Source organism: Lissotriton vulgaris, chromosome 3_1, assembly GCF_964263255.1.
Source record: "Lissotriton vulgaris chromosome 3_1, aLisVul1.2, whole genome shotgun sequence".
NCBI classification, from domain to species: Eukaryota; Metazoa; Chordata; class Amphibia; order Caudata; family Salamandridae; genus Lissotriton; species Lissotriton vulgaris.
In genome coordinates, this window is record NC_141689.1 from 988,486,499 (window position 1) to 988,514,236 (window position 27,738).

General features: G+C 51.0%; 1 protein-coding gene across 2 annotated transcripts in view; it reads left to right on the forward strand.

Annotated features, from left to right (window-relative positions):
- The window catches only part of KDM4C (lysine demethylase 4C), a 2,012,700-nt gene that overhangs the window by 1,124,723 nt on the left and 860,239 nt on the right, over window positions 1-27,738 (forward strand). For both annotated transcript variants that reach the window (XM_086961357.1, XM_086961358.1), the window contains exon 12: window positions 2,543-2,657. In XM_086961357.1, the coding sequence (XP_086817483.1) occupies window positions 2,543-2,657 (115 nt within the window). The remainder of the gene's footprint in view (window positions 1-2,542; window positions 2,658-27,738) is intronic.

Genomic DNA, 27,738 nt, shown 5'->3' on the forward strand with positions numbered 1-27,738 from the left:
CATTGCATCCCTTTTGCACCTAGCCAAGTCCGGTCTGTCTCGCTCATCCATAAAGGCTCACCTTGCTTCAATTTCTAGATATAGAAGGCGTTCTGATCAAGCTTCCCTGTGGTCTAATCGACTCATCAAATAATGTATGAAAGGAATCTTTACAGCTTTTCAGCCTTTTAAACCTCCTCCAGTTCTGTTGCAATTAAATACAGTCCAGTCGCAGCTAATGCGTCCTCCTTTTGAACCAGTACACAAATGTGAATTGAAATTCCTTTCTTGGAACGTTGCTTTTCTCTTGCCCATTACGTCAGCCAGACATATCAGTGAAATCAAAGCTTTTCCTATAAAAGAACAATATCTGCAATTTTTGCTAGACAGGGTCATCCTACGCACTAACCCTTCTTTTATACCTAAGGTGCCTTCAACTTACCACCTCAATGAGCTGTTTGTCTTACCAACGTTCTTTCCTAATCCATCCTCAGCAGCAGAAAGGTTGGTGCATTCACTGGAAATTAAATGTTGTTTAGTATGTTATCTAAAAAGAACAAAGATCTAAATTCTCGCATTTACTGAACCCTTTCTCGGCACCTAGGAAAGGACAAGCCTTAACATGGGCCAGCATTGCTTGTTGGGTCACCTCAATGATTGTCTTTTGTCCTGAAAAGACTGGTCATCCACTTCCTGCGAAAAAGCCAGCTTACTCAACTAGGAAGGTGGCGACTTCCTCGGCCCTGTTTGCAAGAGCACACCTTCCTGATATTTATATGCAAGATGACAATGTGGGCAAATGCTCACACATTCACGAAGCATTACTGCCTCGATGGCTGGAAGAAGGCAGATATTGCTGTTAGACAAGCTGCACTTAGACGCCTCATTGCTTAAGGTAGGCAGCTTGTATCATTCTTTCTACTTTACATACTGGTTGGTTATTTTATACTTCTATGTTGGTTGTAAAGCTATATTCATGTACTAACTGTTGACATATTTTTATTTTCTTTTTGGTTCTTCTGATCCAAATTTACGTCATGTTGGGACAATTCACCTACTCATCACCTTTTTTTTCTCTTATTGTGGTTATACTGCTTACTCGTCAGATTCAAGCTTGGGAATCTATAAAAGATACAATACTAGAGAATAAACAAATTACTTAACTGTACACTGTGGTTCTTCAGTATTGATACCTTTTATAGATTGACATGCAACCCTCCCTCCCTCCTATTAGGCTTACCGGTTACCTCAGAGTTTTATATACCTATACACTTGTGCTCGAAATCTGAGGTATGGTGGCTCTGTAGGGGAAGGACTCTGTGATTGGCTGAACTTTGGATGTTGTAAAATAAGGTTAAAGGTTACTTAAGTGTGTTTTTCTGTTCTATGGTGATGTTTTAATTCTGCTATTTCAACTGTTACCGCGGTACTCCCACCATGACGACTGGTAAGATTCAAGCATGTGAATCTATAAAAAATATCAAAACTGTGGAACCACAGTGTACAGGTAAGTAACTTTTGTTTTTTATTTCCCCCCATCTGACATTTCCTGAGAGAAAGAGAGGGAAAAACGTAGACAATAAAAATAGGGATGATGAGAAAGACAGAAAACCAGTCACAAAGGTGGAAAGCAGTAACCTGCAAGAGTGAGACAAATTAGCAGGAGCGTCTGGAAGTGGATTAAAGAGGCATGAGGTGCACTTAGGACTGCACAGCTTTAATATTCTTCACACCGACATTTAATTGCTTCACCAGCGGTTTCTGAGCGGAGCTTTGGGTACCGGCACTCATTCTATTACAAAGTCAGCACTTAATCTTGACCAGAAAGAGGTTAACTGGGGATTGCTGACCAAATGTAATAAGCAAAAGTACTAATGGTCTCTTTGACCATAAAGATCTGCACCAGATCCACATATTAGGCTTTTGCTTAAAACACAGCTGTTGATAGGAGGCCTTTTTATGTTTTACTGTGAACTGAGGTGACATGACTTACAAACCTTTTTAATATGGATTCAAAGTTTTACATTGATTTCTGGCCGTACAGCTATATTTGAGGGAACTGAAAAGTGGCCCAGTTGATCTGTTTAGATATTGGATGCCCACCTCTGGAGCCTTGCCAGCCCAGCAAGGATTCTCTTGTTGATTTCTGTAAAGTGCATTTTGTGGTTTTGCTTTATGCCTGGCCTAAGATCTAAAATGAGGCAGAGATTAAACATGTTTGACTTTTAGATATCTTTCTCTATTAAGCTTGGAGTCCAGGCCACGACACACATAATACAGTGTGAAGCTTTACTTTTTTACAACTTCCCTCTGAGAAAAATGCCCATGTGTAAGAAGACAGAATAGAATAAAATTCAAGAATATGTAGGCTATGGAGTAGCAGGTTGCAGGGTGTGATCTACAATTATCAGCACTGTGAAATTCACTCCAGGCAAGGAACTGGTGACACCACTATGTATAAAAGGGTGAGGGGGTGTGGTGTGAAACACATTTTAGCAGTCACCAAGCACTGTTAAATTGTGATCACATTTTTAAGTACCTCTACATTCTTTTTCCAATACAGGGGGTGAAAGAAGTTGAAAAGTGGCAAACTTGTAAGAGTCGGCGCAATCCATTGAATAAACCCCCCTCCGATGTTTCCTTCAACATACACAACCTGCAGACAAAATGTAAAGAAGGTAAGGATCGCTGTCTTGTGGTTTTTGTTCTGTAGCATGTCATTGAAAGGCTGGTTTCCAGTACACAACTAGATACAAGTGGCTGTATAAATAAACGTATGGATGGAAGAAAGTCCTAAAGAGACCAATTCATTTGCAGTGATATGAAGAAGGCACTCAAATATAATTTATCTTCTTTGCAACAGTACCTTTGCAGTCCTTGGTGTACATTAGTCTATTATATACATGCTGAACAAAGGTATCTCTAGGGTGTGTGCTGTTTGGGCATTAAAACAGTTCAAATGTGTTCTGTTTTATTGCTTGCTCTATAAATCTAATTAGAAATAGGAACACCCATGTTGCTCTGCAGGTGTGCTTTCGAATATAATGTTGAAGCAAACATTTTCAAAATAATTGTTCATTGGCATCCTTCTACTATAGCAATACTTAGTCAAGCTGATGAAGTTCAGACCTATCTTGATTATATACATTTGCTGCAAAATTCAGCTACACATTAGTCGGCTGAACCTCTCTTACCTTACCTTTTTCTAAAATTCTGGTTTTGGAGGTAACCTTTGAGTGAAAATTTGTCACAGAATCCGTGGTAATCGTGTAAAAATGTAGGGGACCTATGTATTGATGGGATTTTTTTTAGACACTGACCCAGCAAAGGGCGAGGGAACTAGTGTCACGCTCACCACTGACCATGTTTTATTATTTTTACCTGCGCAATTCTCAGATTATGTTCCTTCATTCTAGAGGAGCACCAAAGGAGTTTAAAGTGGCCTTTGAGTATACGAGACACTTTGTGTCTAAAATGTATGCTACACTGCTGGTAGCTAGATCTGCTACAGTGAGAGGTTCCCAGAACTAGGATATGCTTTGATCAGTGCACAGAAGGCTGCATTATGTTTACTTACTAAGATGCCAATGAATTATAAGCTTAAATGATTGCATGTTAAAGTCCTCCATGAAGTGGGGGGCGTGGCTAGCCAGGCAGCGAAATGGCCGCTCTGTGAGTGAGCTCCGCCGGCTGCATCATCTAATCCTGCATTAATCCTGCTCCAAGACCCTGGGGGCCCCTGCTCTGTCCGGGAATCGGTGACAGACACCCATCGGATCCTGCCACCGAAGTTTGAGGCACACACCTTGCCGGGTTGCGGAGATATCGCCGCTGGCGGATCGGCCGATCTGCGCGCCTTCTGGGACCCGCGGCTGCGGAGCCGGAAACTGGGCGCCGCGGCCTAATACAGGGTGCGGCTTGTGAGGCCGCTGAAGATCCGGCGAGACGGGCCGCGGAGACCTGACATCGGGAGGGTCGCTGCCCCGGAACACATCGGTGAGTCCCTGCTGCCTTGGGGAAGCGGCCTAGGGCGCGGCTGGACCAGCGGGCGAGGGAGGCCTGACGACCCCCCCCTTGGCGGTGGCCTTTGCTGAGACTCCTGGATCGGATCGGACATTTCGCTGGGGCAGGCACACGCTGATCGAAGCTGCTGGAGATCTGCTCGGAGGCCGCGGCCCGACTCTACTTCTGACGGTGACGGAGAGTGGGGAGCGGAGAAGATCTGTGGGGGGGGGCGGATTCCTACCACTGCCCCTCGTGTGAACGACCTATGGACAGGGCAGACGTTCTGGCCTTCTGAACCAAGCCTAAGCTAACACTTACACTCCTTTAGCCCGCGGCGCCCTGCTGTCTGAATCGGAGCCCCTACGCCTAGTCCACACAGTGAAGTAGGCCTCGATCGATGCTGCGAGATCGCGATGTGCGATTTGTGGTTCCGCCATTTTGTGATCTGGGAGCATTCTGTGCTACACACTGCTAGCAGAGGACGCCCTGAGGAGCTACACGCGTGACATTTTGGGGATCAGCCTGACCATATGTACCTCGGGACTCTGTTCCTACTGCTACTGCACCCCACTAGACACTGAGCACGGTACCTGCGTAGCGGCGTGATCTGGGCGGCCTGCCGTGTGCCACGCTGTTGCTGCAGACATGGGGAAAAATGAAGCTAGGCAGCCCAAGATCAGCTTCGAGAACAAGCGTCCACCTAAGCAATCTGCGACTGAGATGGATGGGGGCGAGCCGTCCTCACAAGGTGCTCCGGCGGACATTGACTTTGGGGCGCTAATAATGGAAGTGAGGTCAAGCCTGAAAAGCATCGACACCAAACTGGATGCCATGTCCTCACAGCTGGAATCGGTGAAGACCAAAGTGGACACCCATGAAACCAGACTGGATTGTTTAGAGAACAGGCAAACTGAATGCTGCGAATTCCAACAGCAGGCAAAGCAACATATCACGAATCTTGAGAGAGAACTGGAAACCCTACGAGCTAAGTCGGACGATTTGGAAGCGCGTTCCCGTAGATCTAACATCCGCATTACGGGAATTCCGGAGACGGCGAACACTGGCAAGATGGAGGTATTTTTGACGGACCTACTGCACGAACTCTTCGGCCCGGCCCTCTCGTCAGTCTTCACGGTCGAAAGGGCGCATAGGTCCCTTGGCAAGAAACCACCGGTGGGTGCACCGCCTCGTCCTATCCTTGCTAAACTGCTCAATTTCCAGGACAGAGACCTAATCTTGCGTCTGGCCAGAGAAAAGGGTAAGATCACACACAAAGGAAACAACATCTCCGTTTTTCCAGACTTTACCCCCCTGGTGCAAGCGGCCCGTAAGGAATTCATACCGGCTAAGAGACTATTGGTGCAAGCTGGTGTACAATACTCACTGTTATATCTGGCGAAACTGAAGGTGCTACATGACAACGCCACACACTTCTTCACGGATGCGCAGTCCGCGCTCAAATTTGCCAAACACATAAACGGTCCGGGGGCGAGACGGAATCGCCCAGGTTGGAGGATAACTCTGCGCAACTCAGTGATAATGACTAAATGAGCTACGGATGTAAGTACTGTGCTGTGACTGCTTGGCTAACTCACGCCTCACGTCGGTGCTCGGAGGCTCCCAGAACCCCCTATTGTTGTGTGGGCATTGACTATGGCATGTGATGGGAACTGGCGGGAATCCCCCTGCACTTCTGCTGCTACTAAGGCCCTACAACCTGTATAGGTATTGCTGGGGAGATGTTGGTCGACCCTGGGGTGGGGGTACCCTCTGGGTGCAGGAGCTATCAACCCGCATGCAGCCACCCTGTTAACACAGGGGTGTAAGCCAGGAGCACCACGCCCCCATGGGGTGTCTCCCACTGTTTTTGATGTTGGTTTTTTGTCACGCTTTGTGTGTTTTTCTAAGGGATATGTCACAACTTGATTGGGGGGTTGGTGAGGGAGGGGGGAGGTGGGGGATGTTCGGAGAGTTGTTGTTTCTAGTTACGAAATGGTGCACTGTGATCTGTTCTATATCTTCCTTTTTGCGCAGGAGGTCGATGTGTGTGACTTGTGCGGCACTTAGGGGACCGGGGGGGGGGGAGACTGGCGGGAACCCTGCTGCTTCTACGACATTTCCGGCATGGGGGGGTTAAACTATGGACCTGGAACATTCGAGGCCTTGGGGATTATAAAAAAGCCCAATTGATGCATAGTATGCTGACTAGACATAATGTGGACATTTGTTTTCTGCAAGAAACTCACCTTAATACATTCCCTTCGCCCAGGTTGAAGCATTTGAGGTGGTCAAATGTATACTCCGCCATTTATTCTAACTATGCAAGGGGGGTGGCTATACTTGTACGCAGGGGGTTGGATTGGCGGGAACACACTTGTGTGCTAGATAAAGATGGGCGGTATGTTATACTATATGGTTCCTTGCAGGGGCGACCGCTAATACTGTCTGCCATTTATGGACCGAATGTAGATGATCCGGACTTCTTTATTAGCGTCTGGGCACAAATTACATTGCTGGATTGCCACTCAATTGTTGTAGGAGGTGATTTTAATGTTGTGCTGGATGATGACATGGACCGGAGAGGTGTGAGTAGGCCCACACATGCTAGAGCGCGTCAAGCTGTCCTGGATATGATGGGGGAGGGATTGCTGTCGGATGTGTGGAGGGTTAGACATCCCGGGGAGAAGGTGGGAACTTGTTTCACATGCCATCAATCTGCTTGGTCCCGCCTAGACTTCTGGCTGGTGTCGCCTGAGGTGGCGACATGGGTGGCGAGAGCCGACATCCAAGCTAGATCACTCTCAGATCACGCCCCCTGCATGTTGGGGTTGTGCATATCTGATACCATACATAGAGCGTTCACATGGCGCCTGCCCCTCACGCTCTCACAGATCTGGTGTTCACTGAGGAAATCCGGGCGGATATTGTCAAATATTTTGCAGAAAATGAAGGCTCGGCTTCCTCGGAGGCCATTGTGTGGGACGCCTTCAAAGCGGTTATCCGGGGCCAGTGCATAGCGAGGCAGGCGGGAGTGCTGCAAACTATACGTCAGACGCTAGCCCAGATGGAACGGGAGTTGAAAGATCTAGATCTGGCCTTCTGCCAGAACCTGACTTTGGAGCTTGCTGGCAGCTTCAAACCAAGCTGCTTGCCTTTAATGAGGAGGCGCAACGGGAGGTTAAGTTCCTGGGCAGACAGGCTGAGGCCCGCAGGTACGGGGAAGGGGACAGACCCAGTAGAACCCTGGCTAGGTTGATAGCTCCTCGTACACAGACGCATTACATACATACTATTCACAACAGTGAGGGATCCCTGGTTACGGGCCAAGTAGCAGTACTACACGCCTTCACTGAATTCTACACATCCCTATACACTTCCAGACAACCCAATGCCCCTGCATCCCTGGAAAGCTTCCTGGATTCTATTGCCCTAGTTTGGTTTAATGATCACCACAGACAGTACATGGACCTCCCAGTATCTGTTCAAGACATTCTTCAGGTAATCAAAAGCATGCCGGCCAACAAGGCCCCTGGCCCTGACGGCTTGACAACGACCTTTTACAAAACATACGCAGAGGAGCTGGCGCCGAAACTGCACTCTGTGTTTGTAGAGACCCTTGAACTAAAATCCCTCCCAGACTCCATGCGTGAAGCCTTAATCATCACACTGTTGAAGCCTGACAAAGACGAACTGTTCCTGGACTCCTATCGACCCCTTTCCCTGATTAATGTGGATGCTAAAATTTATGTAAAGGTCATCGCAGACAAACTGCAGCCAATGTTGCCAATCATCGCACTCCCTGACCAGTCTGGGTTTATCCCTGGCCGTGCCACGTCGTACAACCTCAGGACCATCTTCTCTATCCTACATTATCTACACCCCTCTGTACAGGCTGCGGTGGTGTTCCTCGACGCCACCAAAGCATTTGACTCCTTGGAGTGGCCTTACTTGTTCAGGATTTTGGGTAGGATGGGATTCAGCCGAAACTTTATAACTCTCATCAAGCTACTGTATGATACACCCAGGGCTAGGGTGATTGTGAATGGCCTCGTATCTAAACCCTTTGCCATCTCTAGAGGAACCAGACAGGGATGTCCACTGTCTCCTCTTCTTTTTGCTATTGTAATGGAGCCGCTAGCGGCCAGGGTTCGGCAGCACCATACAGCAAGGGGGATTGGCTTTAGCTCCCGTAGTCTACTGATCTCGTTGTATGCAGACGATGTCACCCTGTACGTCATCAACCCCACAGAAAACATGAACCCATTACTCCGCAAATTTGTGCGCTTTGAAGGCCTGGCAGGAGTGTCCATAAATTGGTCGAAATCTGTGGCATTCCCTCTGACTGACGTAACTGGTCGACCACCACCTGATTACCCCCTGCGTTGGGAAACTGACGCTGTTAAATATCTGGGAATCTGGATCAGTCGGGATGTACAGGAATTATGGTCTCTTAACTTTGGCAGAGTGGTAAACTGGCTGGAGAGAAAGATAGAGGTCTGGAACAAACTTCCTCTCTCCCTGGTTGCGAGGATAGCGCTGGCCAAAATGGTGGTTCTCCCCAAATTTTTATATCTTTTCGTCAATATTCCGCTGCCAATGACGGCGCACTTTCACGCGCGCGTCCGATCTCTGCTTCTGAATCTGGTGTGGGCCGGAGGACAGGCGAGGACTTCCTGGGACCTACTCACGCTCCCACTGCGGCAGGGTGGTCTTGGAGCACCCGATTTGAAGTTGTATTCCCTATGTGCACAGGCGCAATTTTTACATTTCTGGGTCTTCCCCACTCCTTACCAGCCACATGTGGCGGTGGAGCTGGCTGCTGTAGCCCCGTCGCCGCTAAGCGTTGCGCTCTATGGTAAAGTCTCGCGCCCTTCGAAAGACGTGGACACTGTAGAAATGATTCGCTGGTCCTGGCGCGAGCTGCAAAATAGAGCGGGACTCTCCTTACTCTATGCGCCAGCTATCCCCCTGCGGGGAAACCCGATGTTACCTTGCTTGTGTGCCAGAGGTGACACCCTCACAATCCGCGGGAAGCGCTTGCACACCTTTGCGGATGTATATCCTGATGGTAATTTCGGGGAGCTGGGCGCTTGTGATGCCGACCAACCTGAATCCTTTGCTGATGCGCTTCTATACCACTCTCTTAGGGAATCTTGTAAGAAGCTGTGGCCCCAGTTCCCAGAGGAACCGCCGACATTTGATGCCCTTCAAAATCTGCTCTCGAGACCCTCCCCCAAAAAACTAGTGTCTAGACTATACAATTGCATGCAGGAGCAGGCCCCGATAACCGTACCTACGGCCAGGCAGGCTTGGGCTGCTGAGCTGGTCGACCCTTTGACAGATGAGATATGGGAATACTGCTGTAAGCAACTCACGGCGTTATCTCCGAAATATCGACTGCGACTAGTCCATTTTAAGTTCTTGCACCGATACTATCGCACGCCGATACTGCTGCACCGCATGGGCATCCGAACTGATGCATCTTGTTGGAAGTGTGGCGGGGAGGATGCGTCCTTCCTTCATGTAGGGTGGAGCTGCCCTAGATTAGACGAGTACTGGTCGGACATATTCACTGCCATTAACCAAATCCTGCACAGGACTGATACACCTTCTCCGCTCCTGGGCTTGTTGGGCTATGTCAAAGACACAGAACCCTGTGATAGGAAATTACATGCGCTGCTGCTACTCTACGCCAAGCGACAAGTGTCACTGCATTGGGGCCGGAGAGCTCTGCCATCGTTCACCGCGTGGGTTAAAGATGTGACGTATGGTCATGCACAGCTCAATCATTCCTGGGAGACGATGCCTACCGCTTCCAGGCCTAACGACATCTGGGAGCCCTTCCTGCAGTGGACTAGGGAGCGTGCGTGCTCGGACACTTCCGGAAGATTGCCAGACGTGGGCATTTCAGATGATATGGGGTAGAGGTTGGGGGATGTGTGCGTGCTTTCGCTGACCTGGTGGTTCCTGCCTGTGCAGGTTTGCTTAGGGGCTGAGGTACGCTTCACGACTACTATCCTCTGGAATCTCCGATATTAGCCTGTCTAGTCACTCCCACCCCCTCTGGGGCCACCGTCCCTGTGTTTCACCCTATTCCTCCTCCCCCCTCACCCCCCCTCCTTGCGGACGAGATCTGGCGGCCACCCCGCCACTGCCACTGCCCCTGCCACTGGTTGATGTCTTGTACAGTTGCCCAGCACAGGAGCGCACAACCCTATGTATGCGTGAAGTGATGTGTGATCGATATTACAGACCTGCACCAATGTTCGTTGTTCATCTTCTACGTTGTTTGTTGGGGTGGGTTGGGCAAAAACAGTGTCCGTAGACATATTTCGTCCAACTGCCGTTTCAGCAGGCTATGGCCTGTTGTTCTTTACAGTGATACGAGCCAGCACTATAAACTTGAGATCTGTCTTGTTGTCTACGGCGCTGAAAAAATGTAAGACCACTTACCGTGCTAATGTTGCACTGCTTGTGTACATGTCCTTGCTGTATCATGTGTTTCTCCTGTAGGTCATACGACCCGCTTGAATATGCCACTCCTTATGGTTTGATGCTTTTTATGTGATGTTTGCCTTTATAGCGGCCTGCCTCCGGGTTGTTGGCGTGACGCAGGGTATCTTTTATTTTTTTTTGTGTAAATAAATGTCTTGCGACAAAAAAAAAAAAGTCCTCCATGAAGTATAGGTACCAACACAACAGATCCAGCTCGTTTTGAAGTGTATTATTGTGTTGTAAGTGGTATTGGTTCTCTACCACATGATGTGGTAGGGTTTTCTGATAAATGAGTACTTAAAGATGTCTACCAAGAGCAGTCTGGCATGGCTGATAAGATCTAAATAGGTTTCCTTAGATTTGGCTGCTGGAACTGTTCCAAGTGCAGCTCGTCCTTAAGTGGCTATTCACGTAATAATGCTCTCTGAAAGGGGATAGCTAATGGGTTGGCCTAGAGCCCTTGAACCACCATACTCTGATTGCTGAAGGGATCTGTTCTATCTGAATGGACTTGATGAGACTTACTGCTATCTGATTGTGCCGATTGCTAGGCCTAAAATATTTGGGTAGAGTTGCCTGCATATTTTCTGAAGAGACCAGTCAAGATTTAAATACTAATGTAGCACAATTCAGTTTGCAATGCATAATGGGCAGTCTCACCATATTGATGTCATATCTGATATTGTATTGAATGTGTTTTGTAACTTTGTATTTAATCACTGTTTGTTTCTATGCGATGTCTAAAATCTGAGACGGCTAAATGATAATGGAAGTTTTCCTGACAGACCACAGCACTAAAAGGTCATCGTAAAGTTACTGCAGCAGAGGTAACACGAGTATACCATAATGCTAACACCACACCATCCACAGGACTCTTAAAATGTAATGACCTCTGCTTTTGATGACCCAGTGTTCATCCTCGAACTTCATAGCTAACTTGTCGTTGTAGAACAGTTAATAGTTACAAAAGCCCTGTTTGAAATCCCACTTTCTATAATTGGGGGTGTTTGTACCTTCCCAGTAAATCAAATTTTACTCATATGAATCAGTGGGCTGTGAAATTCCGTGCTCGTTGCCGTTGTATGTCAATTTAATGCACATATGTTCACATAGTACACCACAGAGTAATTAGTAAGAAGAAAGACTGTTGTGATTGCATTGTATTAAATTATTTAACGTGAGGGTGTTAGACTCAGGGTGGTCTCTGGTTGGCACAGGTATGCACTCGTGACAAACAGGGACCCTCTCCTCTAGTCAGGGTAAGAGAACTACTCCTTAGAAATAACCCTTGCTCACCCTCTAGGTAGTGTGGCGCGAGCAGACCAGGCTAATCTTCAGGGCGATAGTCAGTTAAGCATTCATGATCACATACAGTAAACCCATTGACCCTCCACAGACGGACACCAGTCGTAAGGTTGTATCAAAAATACGTAGCTTTATATAAAAATACTTAGTTGCAGAATTATCACAAGACAATGTAACGTTTAGCGATTGAGGCCACCAGATTTAAATAGGCAATAGTTCTTAGTGTTCTTTTCAGCAAGGTATGCTGAGGGTCGATGTGCGCTTCGCGCTGGTGAAGCGACCCGTTGGTGAATGATGGATGACTGGGAAAACAAACGTTGCAAACCCTGGATCCGATGTGAACTCTGGATCGAGTTCAAGTGTACCTTGTTGGGGGTGTCCGAGGTGTTTCAGGCGCGGCCTCAGGTGAGGGCGGACCCGGGACGAGGCCGGCGGTTCTCCGGGGATTTATCCGTCTCGAAGCCCCCTCGATGTGCGAGGGGGGTGAGTGGGACGGTGGAGGGTTGCGGCGATCCGGGGTCTGGAGCAACTCACGGGGCGAGGCGCCGTTCAGGCCTGCGGGAAGTACTTCTTCTTAGTACGCCGGGTCGTACCTGTGGATCTGTGTGGGACGTCGTGTTCTCGGGCATACAGGTGCAGCACTGGGCCTCCGGTACCAACATATGGAAGGCCTTCTTGAGGTGCGGCATGGGCCTTGGTATTCAGGAGGGCAAAGCGAGACAGTCTGGTACGTATAGACGTACGTACCGTCCGGGGCTATCAGATAAGCTCCTTGCAGATTCCGGCGGGAGAAGATGAGAGGCACACAATGCGCTCCGTAACAGGCGAGGTGTCAGGAGAGCGGGCGGGCCGGCTCTGAAGCGGAGAGCGACTCAAGCTTGAGCGGGACCCCCTCCCTACGGCGGGGCGACCAGGCTCCGAGCTGTCACGACCTTAGGAGGACGAAGGCACCCGAGTCACAACTCCGGCTGGGAAAAAGAACTTGAGGGCCCAGCAGCAGACGGGCACAGGCAGAATTGAACCCATTGGTCCTGGGGTTCAGTTCAGGGGGCAAGCTCGAGATCAAGCCCTCTGAGATCGTTTCAGGCACAAGTCTTCAAAGTCCTCGCTGGTCTTTTCCTCTCCGTTTTCAGCAAGGCACCACTGCAGGTTTCCTTCCTTCAGCTTCTCTTGGTCCTTCTAGTCAGGCAGAGGTTCGTCATGGAAACTGGATCTGATTTGGTAGGAGCGGAGCTCCCTTTTTTTATACACCGTTTCTTTTGTCTTTCCCGGCCAGAGGGGGCTTTGCATAGTCCATCCCAGCTCTTGAGTACTTTGTTTTGTGAAGTCTGGGTTTTCCTTTCAGTGGGCAGGGCCGGCCCGCAGACACTCCACAGGAGGTGGAGCCAGCATTGTGAAGACAAGTACAGTCCAGGAGTACTCTGTTGACGATCTTCCCCTCTCTTCTTACAAGGTGTAGGGCAAAGTTGTCAGCCGCTCCCCAGGGGGTGGGGCCGGCATTGAGGTGGCAGAGCACAGGCCTATTCAGAGTCAAGGGGCACTCCCCCCACCCATCCTGGTGTAATCTTTCTATTCACCACCTGTCTTCCCCCAGCCCTGTCACTCACACAAACCAGACAGCAAATACACATAAGAGCAGAGGCGGGCCGAGATGGTTAGGCAAGCAAATGCTAACTTTCTAAAAGTTCAGGCATAGTAAACTTGACTTCCTACCATGTTCCCTGAGTCTACTGGGATTATAGAGTGTAATAATCCAGCAGCCCTTTCTGGCCTACGAGAATAGGTAGCCTTGCAATAGTGAAAAACGAGAATGGCTGTAATTCACTATTAGGACATACCACGCGCATCAGGGCTTGTCCTACCTTATGCTTACAATGCACCCCGCCCGTGGGCCTTCCAAAGGGGTGACTGATATGAAGTAAAGGGAAGGGTTAGAGGCTGGTAAGTGTGTGCACTTACCCAGCCGGCATGACAGTACCAGACTGCATGCAGGTTCTGCAATGATAGACCTTAGACATTTTTAGGTTTCGTCTGGCGAACAGCTGGGCAAAATTTTTGTTTACCAGAATGTGGCTTATTCCCGCCTCTCTGTTCCATTGGCTAGCTCCATAAATGGAGGCTAGCCATTGGAAGAAAGAGGCGTCCGTCATTCTGCGAGGCGACTCGTGGGCGTTCCTGAGATTTTTTTCTCATCCAGCCCCTTTGTTGCCGTCATTGCGGCGGTGGGCGGTTCCTATTTTTTTGGGAGGGGAAGGTTTGTTTTGGTCATTGCAGGCCGACCGCCGCCGGAAGAAGTCCAGGTGAGTGCTTTTTCTTGCCTTCTGCTTTGCCTTTCCCGCCCCCCCTCCCGCTGTCCTTGCCTTTCCCGCCCCCCTCCCTCTGTCCGTGCCTTTCCCGGCCCCCCTCCCACTGTGCGTGCCTTTCCCGCCCCCCTCCCGCTGTCCATGCCTTTCCTTGTTCTGTTTCTAACCCGATGATATTGCACTGGGTTTACCCATCTGTTTTTGGCTCAGTGAGTTGCCAGTCATAGGTTCCACATGCTGTATTATAGGTCAGCTGGTTCAAACTCCTGCTGCTGAGATTCGTGTATTTTATACTAGCCACATGTAATCCGTGTAAGACATCTCTGTGGGTTAATGAACCTGCGGAGGACATCTGTTTGGAACGTGTCAGTCACATTCCCAGAAAGATAGGTCAGTGGGTTAACACATCAGCTTCACTCCGCTGTGTGTAACATGCAGAGTAACTTTCCATTATTATAGGACAATTGGTTAATGCACCTCTTTCAAAGATCAGTATTTAACCTTGAGGTTATACTGCACTCCAATCCCACTTAGATGTCTCAGGAGGTAAATGCGCCAGCTACGTACATCTGCATGCATTTGCATTTTACACTACAAGCCAGATAGTACTGTGGGTTGATGAGCCTGAGGTCCACGTGCGTCCTCGTCCATAAGAAGCACCATCTCGCACTTGCTCTTCCCTTGCAGAGAAAAATAACAGTGATCCCGTTTAAATATATAATACAAGTACTGAACATGAAAGCGCCAAGATGCAAGTCAGAGGGTGATGTGCGACTTAAATATTACCGCGGAGCATCCCTTCCCTTTGTGCAAGAGGTTAGACTGGGATAGCGGCGTGGGTGGGGGAGGGCGCTTCCTCTTGGACCCTCTACCTCATAAAATAGTAAAGGAGTTCGGGGACGAACTCTTTCCAGTACTTCGACAGCTATGTAATCAAACCCTTAACACAGGCACTGTACCAAAGACTGGAAATTGGCGGTTGTTACCCCCCACTGAAGAAATCAAATCTAGATCCGAACTGCCATAAAAACTGTTGACCTATATCGCTCCTGCCATACCCAATTAAGATCATGGAACGGCTGGTCAGCAGGTCACTAGCCCTCTTCCTGGAAACTAACAACATCCTTGAAGAGGAGCAATTCGGTTTCAGACCAGCTCATGGAACCGAGTCAGCTTTGCTGATGGTTCTGGACGACCTACGAATGAGGGCGGACAGGGGAGAATCAGCAATCTTAATCCTGCTGGACCTGTCCGCCGCATTCGATACGGTGAGTCACGATATTCAGCTGACAAGACTGAAGAGCATTGGAGTTGGGGGAGCTGCGCTCGACTGGTTTCACTCCTATTTGACGGACAGATGGCAGGCAGTAGCAATCCCTCTGTACCAGTCAGAGTTTGTTACAGTTCCACATGGGGTCCCTCAGGGGTCTGCAATCAGCCCGATACTTTTTAACGTATATATGCAACCCCTGATGGGCATCATCAAGGCTCACGGCATTAGCGTGATCAACTATGCGGATGACACGCAGCTGATGATTTCTCTTGATGGTGCCCATGCAGACTCACTTGAGACCTTTCACACCTGTATGTTGGAAATGACATCCTGGTTGAATCAGAACTCATTACAATTTAATAGTGACAAAACCGAAATAATGCATTGCAAAGTAGGTAGAATCACTAGAAGTCTACCCACGGACTTCTGGCCTCTGGAGCCAGGTGAGTCATTAACCCCAGTGAAATCAGTGAGGAACCTTGGAGTCAGTTTCAATGACAGTCTGAGTCTAAAGACCAATGTCAATAAGCAGGTGAATAGCTGCTTCGCCTTAATGCGAGGACTTTGAAAGCTGCTGCCCCTTTTACCAACACAGGTTAGAGCCACCATAGTTAGGAGTACCATTCTCAGCCGCCTGGATTACTGTAATGCTCTTCTACTGGAATCCCCTGCCTACCTGATTTCCAGACTTCAGAGCATCCAGTCGGCTGCAGCAAAATTGGCACTCTCCTGTACCCTCGCTTTGGCCGATTTACACTGGCTACCTGTACACCAGAGGATCCTTTTTAAATCCCTATGCACTGTCTTTAAGCCAGTGCATGGGATGGGCCCCCGACCACTTCAAAACAAATGTAAGTGGTATGAACCCACTCGGTCCCTTCGATCCTCCTCTTCTAATCTCATCAGTATACCCAGGATCAGGATAGCCACCTGTGGTGGCAGAGCCATCAGCATAGCGGCAGCTCATCTGTGGAATAGACTACCTATTGACATCAGGAAAACAGATGAACTGATGGCCTTCCGAAAAAAGGTGAAAACATGGCTTTTCCCTAAAATCTAACTATCCAGAATCAAAAGAGATCCCTTCTGCCCCTGATGCACAGCATTTTCAGCTATATGTACACAGCGCCTGGATGCCCGTAGGGTTGCAGAGCGCTTTATAAATACTATAAATAAATAAATAAACTCTTGTTAGATTTACCCCCCTAGAAGCCGACACATAGAAATTAGCGCGGGAGAACATCTGGCGTCGGAGTCTGCCTTCACACATTTTTTAATTCGATGTATGTATTGTATATTTTACCTCATGGTTCGCAGAAGGCGGAGGTGTGGGGCGTACAGGGGGCGTGCGAGGCCCCGCCGCCAGTTTTCGTTAGGCTCTCCCAGTCTTGGCTTTACACTGTAATCATTTTTTTTGTTGCAGTTTTATATAGCGCGAACTCCACCCGAAAGTATCGGAGCGCTTACACGAGCACCAGTTACATTACATAAAGACACGTTCCTTTTTATGAGGGACGGGGAGATTAAGTGATTTGCCCAGAACAGAGGATGCTGAGCGGACGCCGAGACTCTAGTCTGATGGTAGAGTTGTAGCTCAGCGGCCAGGGTGCCTGACTCCGGACCATGGGGTTAGGGGTTCAGGGTCCGCTACCCACGACAGGTTAGCCCAGTGAGACTCTAGGCAATAGCTCGCTCAATCTTCCTGTGGGCCCCCAGCGCCAGGGCACCTCTCCGGAGGTAGCTGTGCGCTTTACAAATGCTGGTATTTCATTTCCCCAGTTCAAAAGGCGGCAGCTCTGGCCCTTACGCCACCTCAGTGCTACCAGGAGCAGCTCCTCTACTGTGGGGAAAGCCAGCGGGCTGTTATTAAGTCTGTTAGAAGCTCCTTCTGGGAGAGTGTGTGAGAGCCACAGAAGGAGGCTGAGGTGGATCCGTGATCCTATGAGAGAGAGCGACAAAAGTGGCTGAGATGGATTTAAGTGGTACCCGTGAATAGAGCTAGAGACCTCACTGCTGAAGTCCCGGCGCATTCACTTAAAAGAAAACACCACTGTAAGAGGTGCCCTCAGCAGGGAAGCCTACCACTGAATGGGCATACCCTGTCCCTATACAAGCTGCAGGCACTGCGGGAAGCGCTTTATTTCCGAAACACTCAGGTCAGCACATTCTTATGTGGTGCGAGTCTGGCTTCCAAAATTCCCTCCAGCGCCTAGAGGCGACCCGGCTAACAACTCTCGCTATATTCCTGATATCTCATATCTTTTATTATGGGTTCTATTCGAATGCCTGGAGATACCGTACCATTTACTTAAGCAGCGTGTCGCTTTCTGATGTTATGCTATTTGTAATACCATGAGTGGCCTCTGATAGCAACTTATTATAGCTGAACTCTGAGTCACAACTAAATGCCGGCCTCCGTAGCTCGCACAGGCTGCTAAAAGTGGACTCCTGGGAACAATAAGGCATGTAGATCACACATATAAAAGAAAGAGGAGAAGGAAACAGAGAGATAGTTAAATGTCTAGACATATATGCATCAGGACATCAATTGAAGTCATATATATCAAATGTATTACCCAGTCAGTAACATGTTACTAACCTAACATAATAACAGTTGGCTTATACCCTGCCAAACGAGATTTGATTAATCTTGTCAGAAATTTGCGAAAGATTAAGCTATTGACATTGTAAATGACAATGCCATTTATTTATCTGTTGCATTGCACTTGTGACAAACAGGGACCCTCTCCTCTAGTCAGGGTAAGAGAACTACTCCTTAGAAATGAACCCTTGCTCACCCTCTAGGTAGTGTGGCGCGAGCAGACAAGGCTAATCTTCAGGGCAATCGTCAGTTAAGCATTCATGATCACATACAGTAAACCCATTGACCCACCACAGACGGACACCAGTCATAAGGTTGTATCAAAAATACGTAGCTTTATATAAAAATACTTAGTTGCAGAATTATCACAAGACCATGTAATGTTTAGCGATTGAGGCCGCCAGATTTAAATAGGCAATAGTTCTTAGTGTTCTTTTCAGCAACGTACGCTGAGGGTCGATGCGCGCTTCGCGCTGGTGAAGCGACCCGTTGGTGAATGATGGACAACAGGGAAAACAAACGTTGCGGACCCTGGATCCGATGTGAACTCTGGATCGAGTTCAAGTGTACCTTATTGCGGGTGTCTGAGGCGTTTCAGGCGCGGCCTCAGGTGAGGGCGGACCCGGGACTAGGCCGGCGGTTCTCCTGGGATTTATCTGTCTCGAAGCCCCCTCGAGGTGCGAGGCGGGTGAGCGGGACGGTGGAGGGTTGCGGCGATTCGGGTTCCAGAACAACAATGCATGGGGCGAGGCACTGTTCAGGCCTGCGGGACGTGCTTCTTCTTAGTACGCCGGGTCGTACCTGTGGATCTGTGTGGGATGTCGCGTTCTCGGGCAGATGGGTGCAGCACCGGGCCTCCGGTACCAATGTATGGAAGGCCTTCTTGAGGTGCGGCACGGGCCTTGGTATGCAGGAGGGCAAAGCGAGACAGTCTGGTACATATCGACGTACGGACCGTCCGGGGCTATCAGATGCGCTCCGTGCAGATTCCGGCGGGAGAAGATGAGAGGCGCACAGTGCACTCCGTAGCAGGCGAGGTGTCAGGAGAGCGGTCGGCCCGGCACTGAATCGGAGAGCGACTCAAGCTCGGGGCTCTCTACGGCGGGGCGACCAGACTCCGAGCTGTCACGTCCTTAGGAGGGCGAAGGCACCTGAGTCACAACTCCGGCGAGGAAAAAGAACTTGAAGGCCCAGCAGCAGACGGGCATAGGCAGAATTGAACCCACTGGTCCTGGGGTTCAGTTCAGGGGGCAAGCTCGAGATCAAGCCCTTGGAGATCGTTTCAGGCACAAGTCTTCAAAGTCCTCTCTGGTCTTTTCCTCTCCGTTCTCAGCAAGGCACCACTGAAGGTTTCCTTCCTTCAGCTTCTCTTGGTCCTTCAGTCAGGCAGAGGTTCGTCGTGGTCAAAACTGGATCTGATTTGAGCTCCTCTTTTTATACACCGTTTCTTTTGCAAAGGTGGGCCTTTGCATAGTCCATCTCAGCTCTTGAGTACTTTGTTTTGCGAAGTCTGGGTTTTCCTTTCAGTGAGTAGGGCAGCCCCCGCAGGAGGTGGAGCCAGCATTGTTAAGACAAGTACAGTCCAGTAGTACTCTGTTGACGATCTTCCCCTCTCTTCTTATAAGGTGTTTGGGCAGAGTCGTCAGCTGCTCCCCAGGTGGGGTGGGGGGCGGCATTGAGGTGGCAGAGCACAGGCCTATTCAGAGTCAAGGGGCACTCCCCCCACCCATCCTGGTGTAATCTTTCTATTCACCACCTGTCTTCCCCTAGTCCTGTCACTCACACAAACCAGACAGCAAATACACGTAAGAAAAGAGGCGGGCCGAGATGGTTAGGCAAGCAAATGCGAACTTTCTAAAAGTAGCATTTGCAAACACAGGATATTAAAATAAACTTTACTAAAAGAAGTATTTTATTATTCTGAGTTCAGCCATACTAAACTTGACTTACTACCATGTTCCCCGAGTCTACTAGGATTATAGAGTGTAATAATCCAGCAGCCCATTCTGGCCTACGAGAACAGGTAGCCTAGCAATAGTGAAAAACAAGAATGGCTGTAATTCACTATTAGGACATGCCACGCACATCAGGGCTTGTCCTACCTTATGCTTACAATGCACCCCACCCGTGGGCTTACCTAAGGGGTGACTGATATGAAGTATAGGAAAGGGTTAGAGGCTGGTAAGTGTGTGCACCTACCCAGTCGGCATGACAGTACCAGACTGCACGCAGGTTCTGCAATGGCAGACCTTAAACATTTTTTACAGGGCGGCTTCTGTGGGTGCCGCAACCCGCGCTGCAGGCCCACGAGCCGTATCGGTATTTACAAGCCCTGGCACTCCTGGCGCACTTTACTGGGGACTGACAGTAAATCCAATAAGCCAATCATGGAAATCAATTACACGTATACACTTTACATTGGGAGCACTTGCACTGCAGCCCGGATTGGCCGTGGCACAGTGCCCTGAGCAGCGAACACCAGCAAAACATCTGAGGCACATCAGCAAAAAGTGGAAGGGAGACTCACGCCAAGGTGCCAGGTCTAACAGAGGGGAACATCTCATATTCCAAATATAGCATGGTTGTAAACTGAGAAGCGCTGTTCCATACTGTGTTTCCTGAATAGACTCAATAATCATTAAATATGACGTTATAAATATAGCTTCAGTAGTGATTGAGGATTTCGGTCACCTGTTGGTTTAAAAAGTATTATAAGGGGGGCGTGGCTACGGCGGCGATGTGAGCAGACGTGTCTCACTTGAGCTCCGCCGCCCCGCTGCTTAATCCGCCTGTTTCAGCATAGTCCTCGGGGGGGGTGATCACTCCGGGGGGCCCCCACTCATCGAGGTCCTTGCTGGTGCCCCTCGTAGACGGAGAGACGCGACCGAGAAAGCCCCCGCAGCCACACCGCCAGCCGGCGGGACTTGCACCAACGGTCGCTGACCGCCATCTTGCCTTGGGGCTGCTGCTGCGGTGCCGGGACGAGCCCCTGGGGAGGGGTCCGACACTGCGGCCCGGAGGGGACACCGGAGCACTCCTGGCCTCACCTGTGGCCGTGCGGGAGCAGCGGACTCAGCCTGTCGCCGGCGGGACCGCGCCGGAGCTGTTGGAGCCGGATTGCCGGGCTGACCCCAGCGAGAGGCGCAGCGGCGGCCCGGACGCCGCTCATACCTGAGCCCCCGGTCTCGGCGGGAAACCTAGGCCCGGATCAGTTGAAGTGCCGGCGGCCTCCGAGTCCTGGTCGGGACTCCATCGCCCGTCCTGGGCCCAAACGGTGAGCCACACGCGCTGCCCCCCCTGCCTGCCATCTCCCGAGGGGGCCCGACGCTTGCTCTTCCAGCCACTCCCCACCCCTGACGGTGGGTCGACCTCCACACACCGACGGACCCAGCCTGGCCCAGGCCTGTGGAACTGCCGGCGGCCCCCGAATCCTGGTCGAGACTCCATCGCCCGTCCTGGGCCCAGACGGTGAGCTGCACGCGCTGCCCCCCCTGCCTACCATCCCCCGAGGGGGCCCGACGCTTGCTCTCCCCGCCATTCCCCACCTCTGACGGTGGGTCGACCCCCACGCGCCAACGGACCCAGCCTGAGCGCCCCCAGCCGCCCTGGACACGTGAACTGCGGCTGGCGCGCCGCTGCCCACGGTGCATTAGCGACCCTTGAGCCCTGGTGGGCCCCAACCTTGCAGCAACCGACCCCTGGCCACCTTGCCGCCAAGACCCGACCCTACCGCGCCTGGCGGGCCCCGGACTGGATGACCCTGCTGCCGGCTGCGGTGGGACCGGCTGGACACGACGCTGAGAGGAGGACCTGACCTGGGCAGCGCCGGGGTACTGAGCCACGCCACGAGACTGCGAGAGGCCGCCCGCCTACGGACACCGGCCCGGCCTGCTGTGACCCTTCCACAGCCCTCACCTCTCCGCTGCCTCTCCTGCCTCCGCGCTGCCCCATCTTCTCGGGTGCGCTACCCACCCTAGCCCCGGCGGCCCCTACACGGCCTGGACCTCCCCCATTTGAGTGCGGCCCACGTGGACCATGACCCGCGGCAAGGGGAATAAGCCAGACCCCACGCCCGCGACGACCAGAGGGGCGTCGGTGGCCTCTATGTGGGGTAAGGCGGGCTCGCCATCACCCTCCGGTGGACCATCGGCATCGTCAGGGGGGAAGCCCCCACCGCCACCCGACTCCCCACCGGTAACGCAGGCCTTCATGACCTCCTTTATGGCCGATCTGAAGACTGAAATTGGGTCCCTCAGGACGGAGGTCCACACCTGCGTCAAAGAAATGCGCAAGGAAGTCACCGACCTTGGCGATCGCGTCGACGGTCTGGAAAGAACGGTCGACTCCCGCACGGAGGACCTAGAACAGATTTGGCGGCGAGTGGCGACCCTCGAGGAACAACATATCCAGCTCCAGATCAAACAGGAGGATTTGGAAAACAGGGGACGCCGCAACAACCTCCGCATACGGGGTGTGCCACTCGGAGAAGAGGGGACTAATACCATGGCCTATGTGGCTCTACTCTTGCAAGAGGTGTGGGGCGAAGAGGACGCCCCCCCACCGCGCCTGGACCCGGGACCGGACTTCCCCCTCGCGGGCGTCGAAGAGAGCTCTAGCTAACCTGCGGGGGCAACTCCGCACCCTACGCACCAACAAGGCGGAACACTCCCTGCTAGCACTCAAGCAACGGTACTACGAGGGTGGGGACAAGGTTGGCCGACTACTGGCCGGCAGGCTGCGGGCACGCACCGCTAGAGCCCACATCGCTAACGTCAAGCAGCAGGACGGCACTTGCGCCACCTCCGAAAAGGCCAAGCAGGCCGCCTTTGTTGCTTACTACTCCTCCCTATATGCCGAGGAGCCCACCTCCCCGGAGGCCCGTGAGGCCGTCCTCGCAGACTACGGGGGGTCTACCCTGTCCCCGGCATGTGCGGCCTCGCTGGAGAGCCCCCTACAGGAGGAGGAAATAACGGAGGCTGTTAAGGATCTCCCCGTGGGGAAAACCCCGGGGCCAGACGGCCTGCCATTGGCCTTCTATCGGCTGTTCTTGACCCAACTCCGCCCGCATCTGCTGCGACTATACAGCTCCTTTTCTGACACCGTCGGCCCCTCACCTGACATGGGTCTGGCGGAAATAGCCCTGATCCCCAAACCTGGGAAAGACCCGGACCTGTGCGCCTCCTACCGCCCCATCGCCCTCCTTAACACTGACCTTAAGATTTATACCAAGGTTTTGGCCAAACGTCTTGACCCACACATGCCGGGCCTGGTGAACCCGGACCAAGTGGGATTTATCCGAGACCGCCAGGGAGCTGACAATGTCCGCAGGCTGGCGCACTTGGTGGGAAAGGTGCACCATTGGAAAATACCGGCCTGTCTCCTCTCGCTGGACGCAGAAAAAGCCTTCGACCGGATCGATTGGACCTTCCTCCGGGCGGTCCTCAAGAGACTAGGTCTTGGCCCTATTATGATCTCCAGATGTATGGCCCCCTACCTAGGACCGCATGCCCGGATTCGGGTCAATGGCCAATTGACATCGCCACTTTCGGTCCACAGGGGTACGTGACAGGGGTGCCCACTGTCGCCGCTCTTGTTCGCCCTCGCTGTGGAGCCACTGGCGGAGCTGATTAGGCGCACCCCCGATATTCATGGTGTCCCCCATGGAGGGCGCATGAATAAGGTAGCGCTCTTCGCCGACGACCTGATTCTTACTCTTACGAACCCTCGGATCTCCTTCCCAGCGGTGCACGAAGCCCTCTCCCTGTTTGAACAAGCGTCCGGTCTTAAAATCAATCATGCCAAGTCTTGGGCGCTCAACCTTACCGTCCCCGACGAGGAGATCTCTTTCCTACAGGGGGTCACGCCCTATCGCTGGGCGGACAGCCATATTCAATACCTGGGCCTGGATCTCGCGCCCCACCTTGACTCGTGGTCCTCGAGGAATTGGGCCTCTTGCCGCAAGGAAGTCCTGGCTGACCTGCGGAAATGGAAACCCTTGATGGTCTCCTGGCTAGGGCGGCTCAACGCTGTCAAGATGTCCGTCCTTCCCCGCATTCTGTATGTTTTCCAGTGCCTTCCCACCCCGATTCCGATCCACTGCATCAGAAACCTTCAACGCGACCTCACGTCCTTCATATGGGGGGGCAAAAAACCCCGGTTCTCGCAGAAAGTCCTGATGGAACCGAGAGACAGGGGCGGTCTTGCCTGCCCGAATCTCCTCCACTACTATTGGGCGTCACACCTCCGGTACGTGATCGAATGGGGTGCACGCGAAAGCGACAAGCACTGGTTCCACATGGACCGATCGGTCACGGGGCGCACCATATGGGACCTGCCTTGGCTACCGCGAGTGGCGCGCTCCAGAAGTGCATACCTTGCAGTCCCCACGAGGACGGTTCTTGAGGTATGGGACAGGGTGGCAGTGGCCAAGGGTCTCACTACGTTTCCCTCCCCGCATACCCCCATTGCGGGTAACCCACACTTCCCCCCAGCCGCCCGGACCCGAGCTTTTGAGAGCTGGACGCAAGGCGACTGCAGAGTTGCGGGAGACCTTTTTCTTGGCGGATCGCCTAAAACATGGCTAGACTGCAGGGAGGAATTTAGGCTCCCCCCCACCGCCCACTTACAGTACACACAGCTGCGTCACTGGACCTCGGCGGAGGACATGTACCAAGCTGCTACTAGGCCATATACCCCCTTTGAGAAACTGGCACGATCCCTCGGGGGGCTGAAACGGCTCATCTCCCAGATATACAACATCTTGCAACACCCCACCGCCCCACCTGCACACCCCTATCAGAAACAGTGGCAATCGGCGACGGGCGCTGACATCACGCCCTCTCAATGGACTCGGCTTTGGAATGACATCCCCAAAACCTACCGCAGCATCCCGCAAAGGGAAAACGCATACAAAATGCTGACGCAATGGTACTACACCCCCCTGCGACTCAGCAAAATGTTCCCCGCTTCCTCGCCGTTGTGCTGGAGGTGTGGCACTGCGACTGGCGACTTCATACACATCTGGTGGTCCTGCCCTGCCCTAGCTGTCTTTTGGAAGGAGGTCCTCAGTCACATCAAGAAGGTGTTGGGTTTCCCCCTCCCTGAAGAGACTTGCACACTCCTACTGGGCATTCGGCCCCCCACACTTAGGGCCCTCACGCGCAGCGACTGGATCCTCACCCTTCACATGTTAGGTGCTGCCAAACAGCTCATTGCCCTATACTGGAAGCGAACAGAGGCGCCGCCGATAGCATCCTGGTTCGTGCGCCTCTGGCAGGTCCTGACTATGGAACTACTCACAGCGCGGATACAATTCAGGGGGGTGCGCTTCAAGGCAGTGTGGGAACCCCTAGTGCGCCTCTTGTGCTCGGTTAGCTACGCCCGCCACATGCCTCCCAGACTCCGAGCTCTGCAATTATTCGAGGACGCCCTCATCCCTGCCGACCCCAGCAGACTAGACTTTTGACCGCTAACCCCAGCGCCGCTTTGTGCTTTGCACTCCTTGTATGTGGTCACGGGTGCGCCCCTTTACCTCCTCTTTATCTTGTCGCTGCTAGCTCCGTTCCTGACTTTACTTCCTTCCTACTTGCCACTCTGGCTTCCACCCCTCTTTGGGGCAGTTAGGTCCCAGTTGGGCCTGTTGAAAATGTGACACCATTGCTGTTCCTCACATACGTGCCTACCCCACACAACGACAAATTGCCAGCTTATGTCCACCTCTTGCTGTGCTCTCCTCTAAGCCACGCGGCCGGCCCCCCCCCCCGGGGGTTGTAGGCAGGGCGCTGTGTTAACGACTCCATCTCCCCTGTCTAGTTCTACCTACTGGCTCTTCTATGCGCGGCCGGCTCCGGAAAGGGGTTGTAGGCTTATCGCTGTGTTCACAATAAAAACAGATTTGAACAAAAAAAGTATTATAAGTACTTAACACATATTCAAAATATTTTATGACAGTAACAGCGAGAATAAACATCCAGAGGTACTTCCAATGTTCATCCAAATTATCTGGTTGTCTACTTGAAGTCAGATGCTTAGTTTCACCTTTGGTGCCTGAGGCAGTGGACAGTTCTGTAGCAAACATTTGGACTTTTAGGTCATTTAGCATTGATATAATTATTTTTTATTGATTTTCCTAAAACATTTTGTAAGGTCCTCTGTTCAGTAGCATAACAATAGCCCCGTGGATGCGGCGGGGATGTCCCCGACCTCCTGGGGGTCCCCTCCGCAATGGGCAGAGGGCCCCTGGCCTGCAAACTCCTAACTGGGTCCGCAGCGTGGGGGGGTCTCCTCCTTCTACTTTGCAGGGCGGCCTCCTCAAGTTTCGTTACAACACTGCCTCTGTGCTGCCGTTTAGTCAAGCCCTGCCTTCAGTTATTTAATAATTACCAATTTACTCTAGGAAGATGCTACTACATGTACGGTATTTTCTTACAAATGTTGCATAGTGGTGGCGTGCTTAACCCCTTCGATGCTCATGACGGAACGGTTCCGTCATGAGCGTCGGTTGACCGGTGCTCATGATGGAACCGTTCCGTCATGGTTCCATAAGCCCAATGGAACACTCAGCACAGCGCACGAATTTGCGCCGCGCTGATGAGGTTAAAGAACTGGATCAGATTTGCAATTTTGCAGTTCAGTTCTTCATTCTAAGCTGACAAACTTTGGGTCACTCATACTAACACTAAGAGCATGATTGACATTTCTAGAAGGTCATATAGTTGGGCCAAGTAAAGTAATCTTAAAATTAATTTCTTCGGTTATCTTGGTTTGGTCATAGACTAGTTCCTTTATTACCTGTTGGTCGGTAAGAAGCAAGCAATCGTGTAAAAATGTTGTATTTAAAGCTTCCCACATAGCATCCATGTAACCTTATATATATATATTTTTTTTTTGGTGTTCAAACCTGCTTTATTGCATAAGATGATAATCAATACACAGCTTCTGATGCCCACAACCCGGAGGCCGGCAGCGTGAAAGAAGAGTACATATGCATTTATCTTATGAGATTTTGTTTATACATTTTTTCAGCTAGCTGTTGCAGAGAAATAACTTAAAAAATACACATATTTCATGAACATTGTTTCATACCAATTTGTTGTATTTGGTGTCGGTCGTTGTCAGTATAATCATGCTTTCCAAATTGGATAATGCTATGACCGCAGTAAGAAGTAGAGCTAACGTTAAGTTTAAAGGAATGCCATTGTTAATCTTTGACCTTTTGTTGTAAAATATTAGATGGTGTCTCATGCCGAAACAAGTAGAATTAGCATTTTTAATCAAGCTGATTTGCCCTATACATTATTTGGTGATATACCAGGGCAACATTTTCTCACAAGGCTGTTACTTGAATATTGGCAAAGCCGCATTTCAGATCAAGTCCGAATCGATTCCGCTGGACTTCACCTCAGTGAGGAGAGGGGTCACCTTCTCTATGGTATCAGACTACCTGGCACTGTATCCTCATGATGCTGTACAGAACTTCATTGCTCTCTAGCAGGGTTCAGGCTTTCTAAATTACAGTTCACACTTGGAGGACAATGCGCGTTTCCTTGGTTCTGAGCTTCGAATGATGTGAAGAGGAGGGAGTGACAAACGACCGACTGAGTCTGAAATGGAGGACTTCACATGCACTGCCAGCTTTGAAGAATAGGAGCCCGACACCAGCTTCAGTGCTTTGTGCTGCATGTCATTCTCCAGATGTTAATAGTCTTTACATAATGATAGCTTGTACTTTAGAACGCTTTTATTAGCTTGTGGTAATATAGTACTTTAAATGCAGT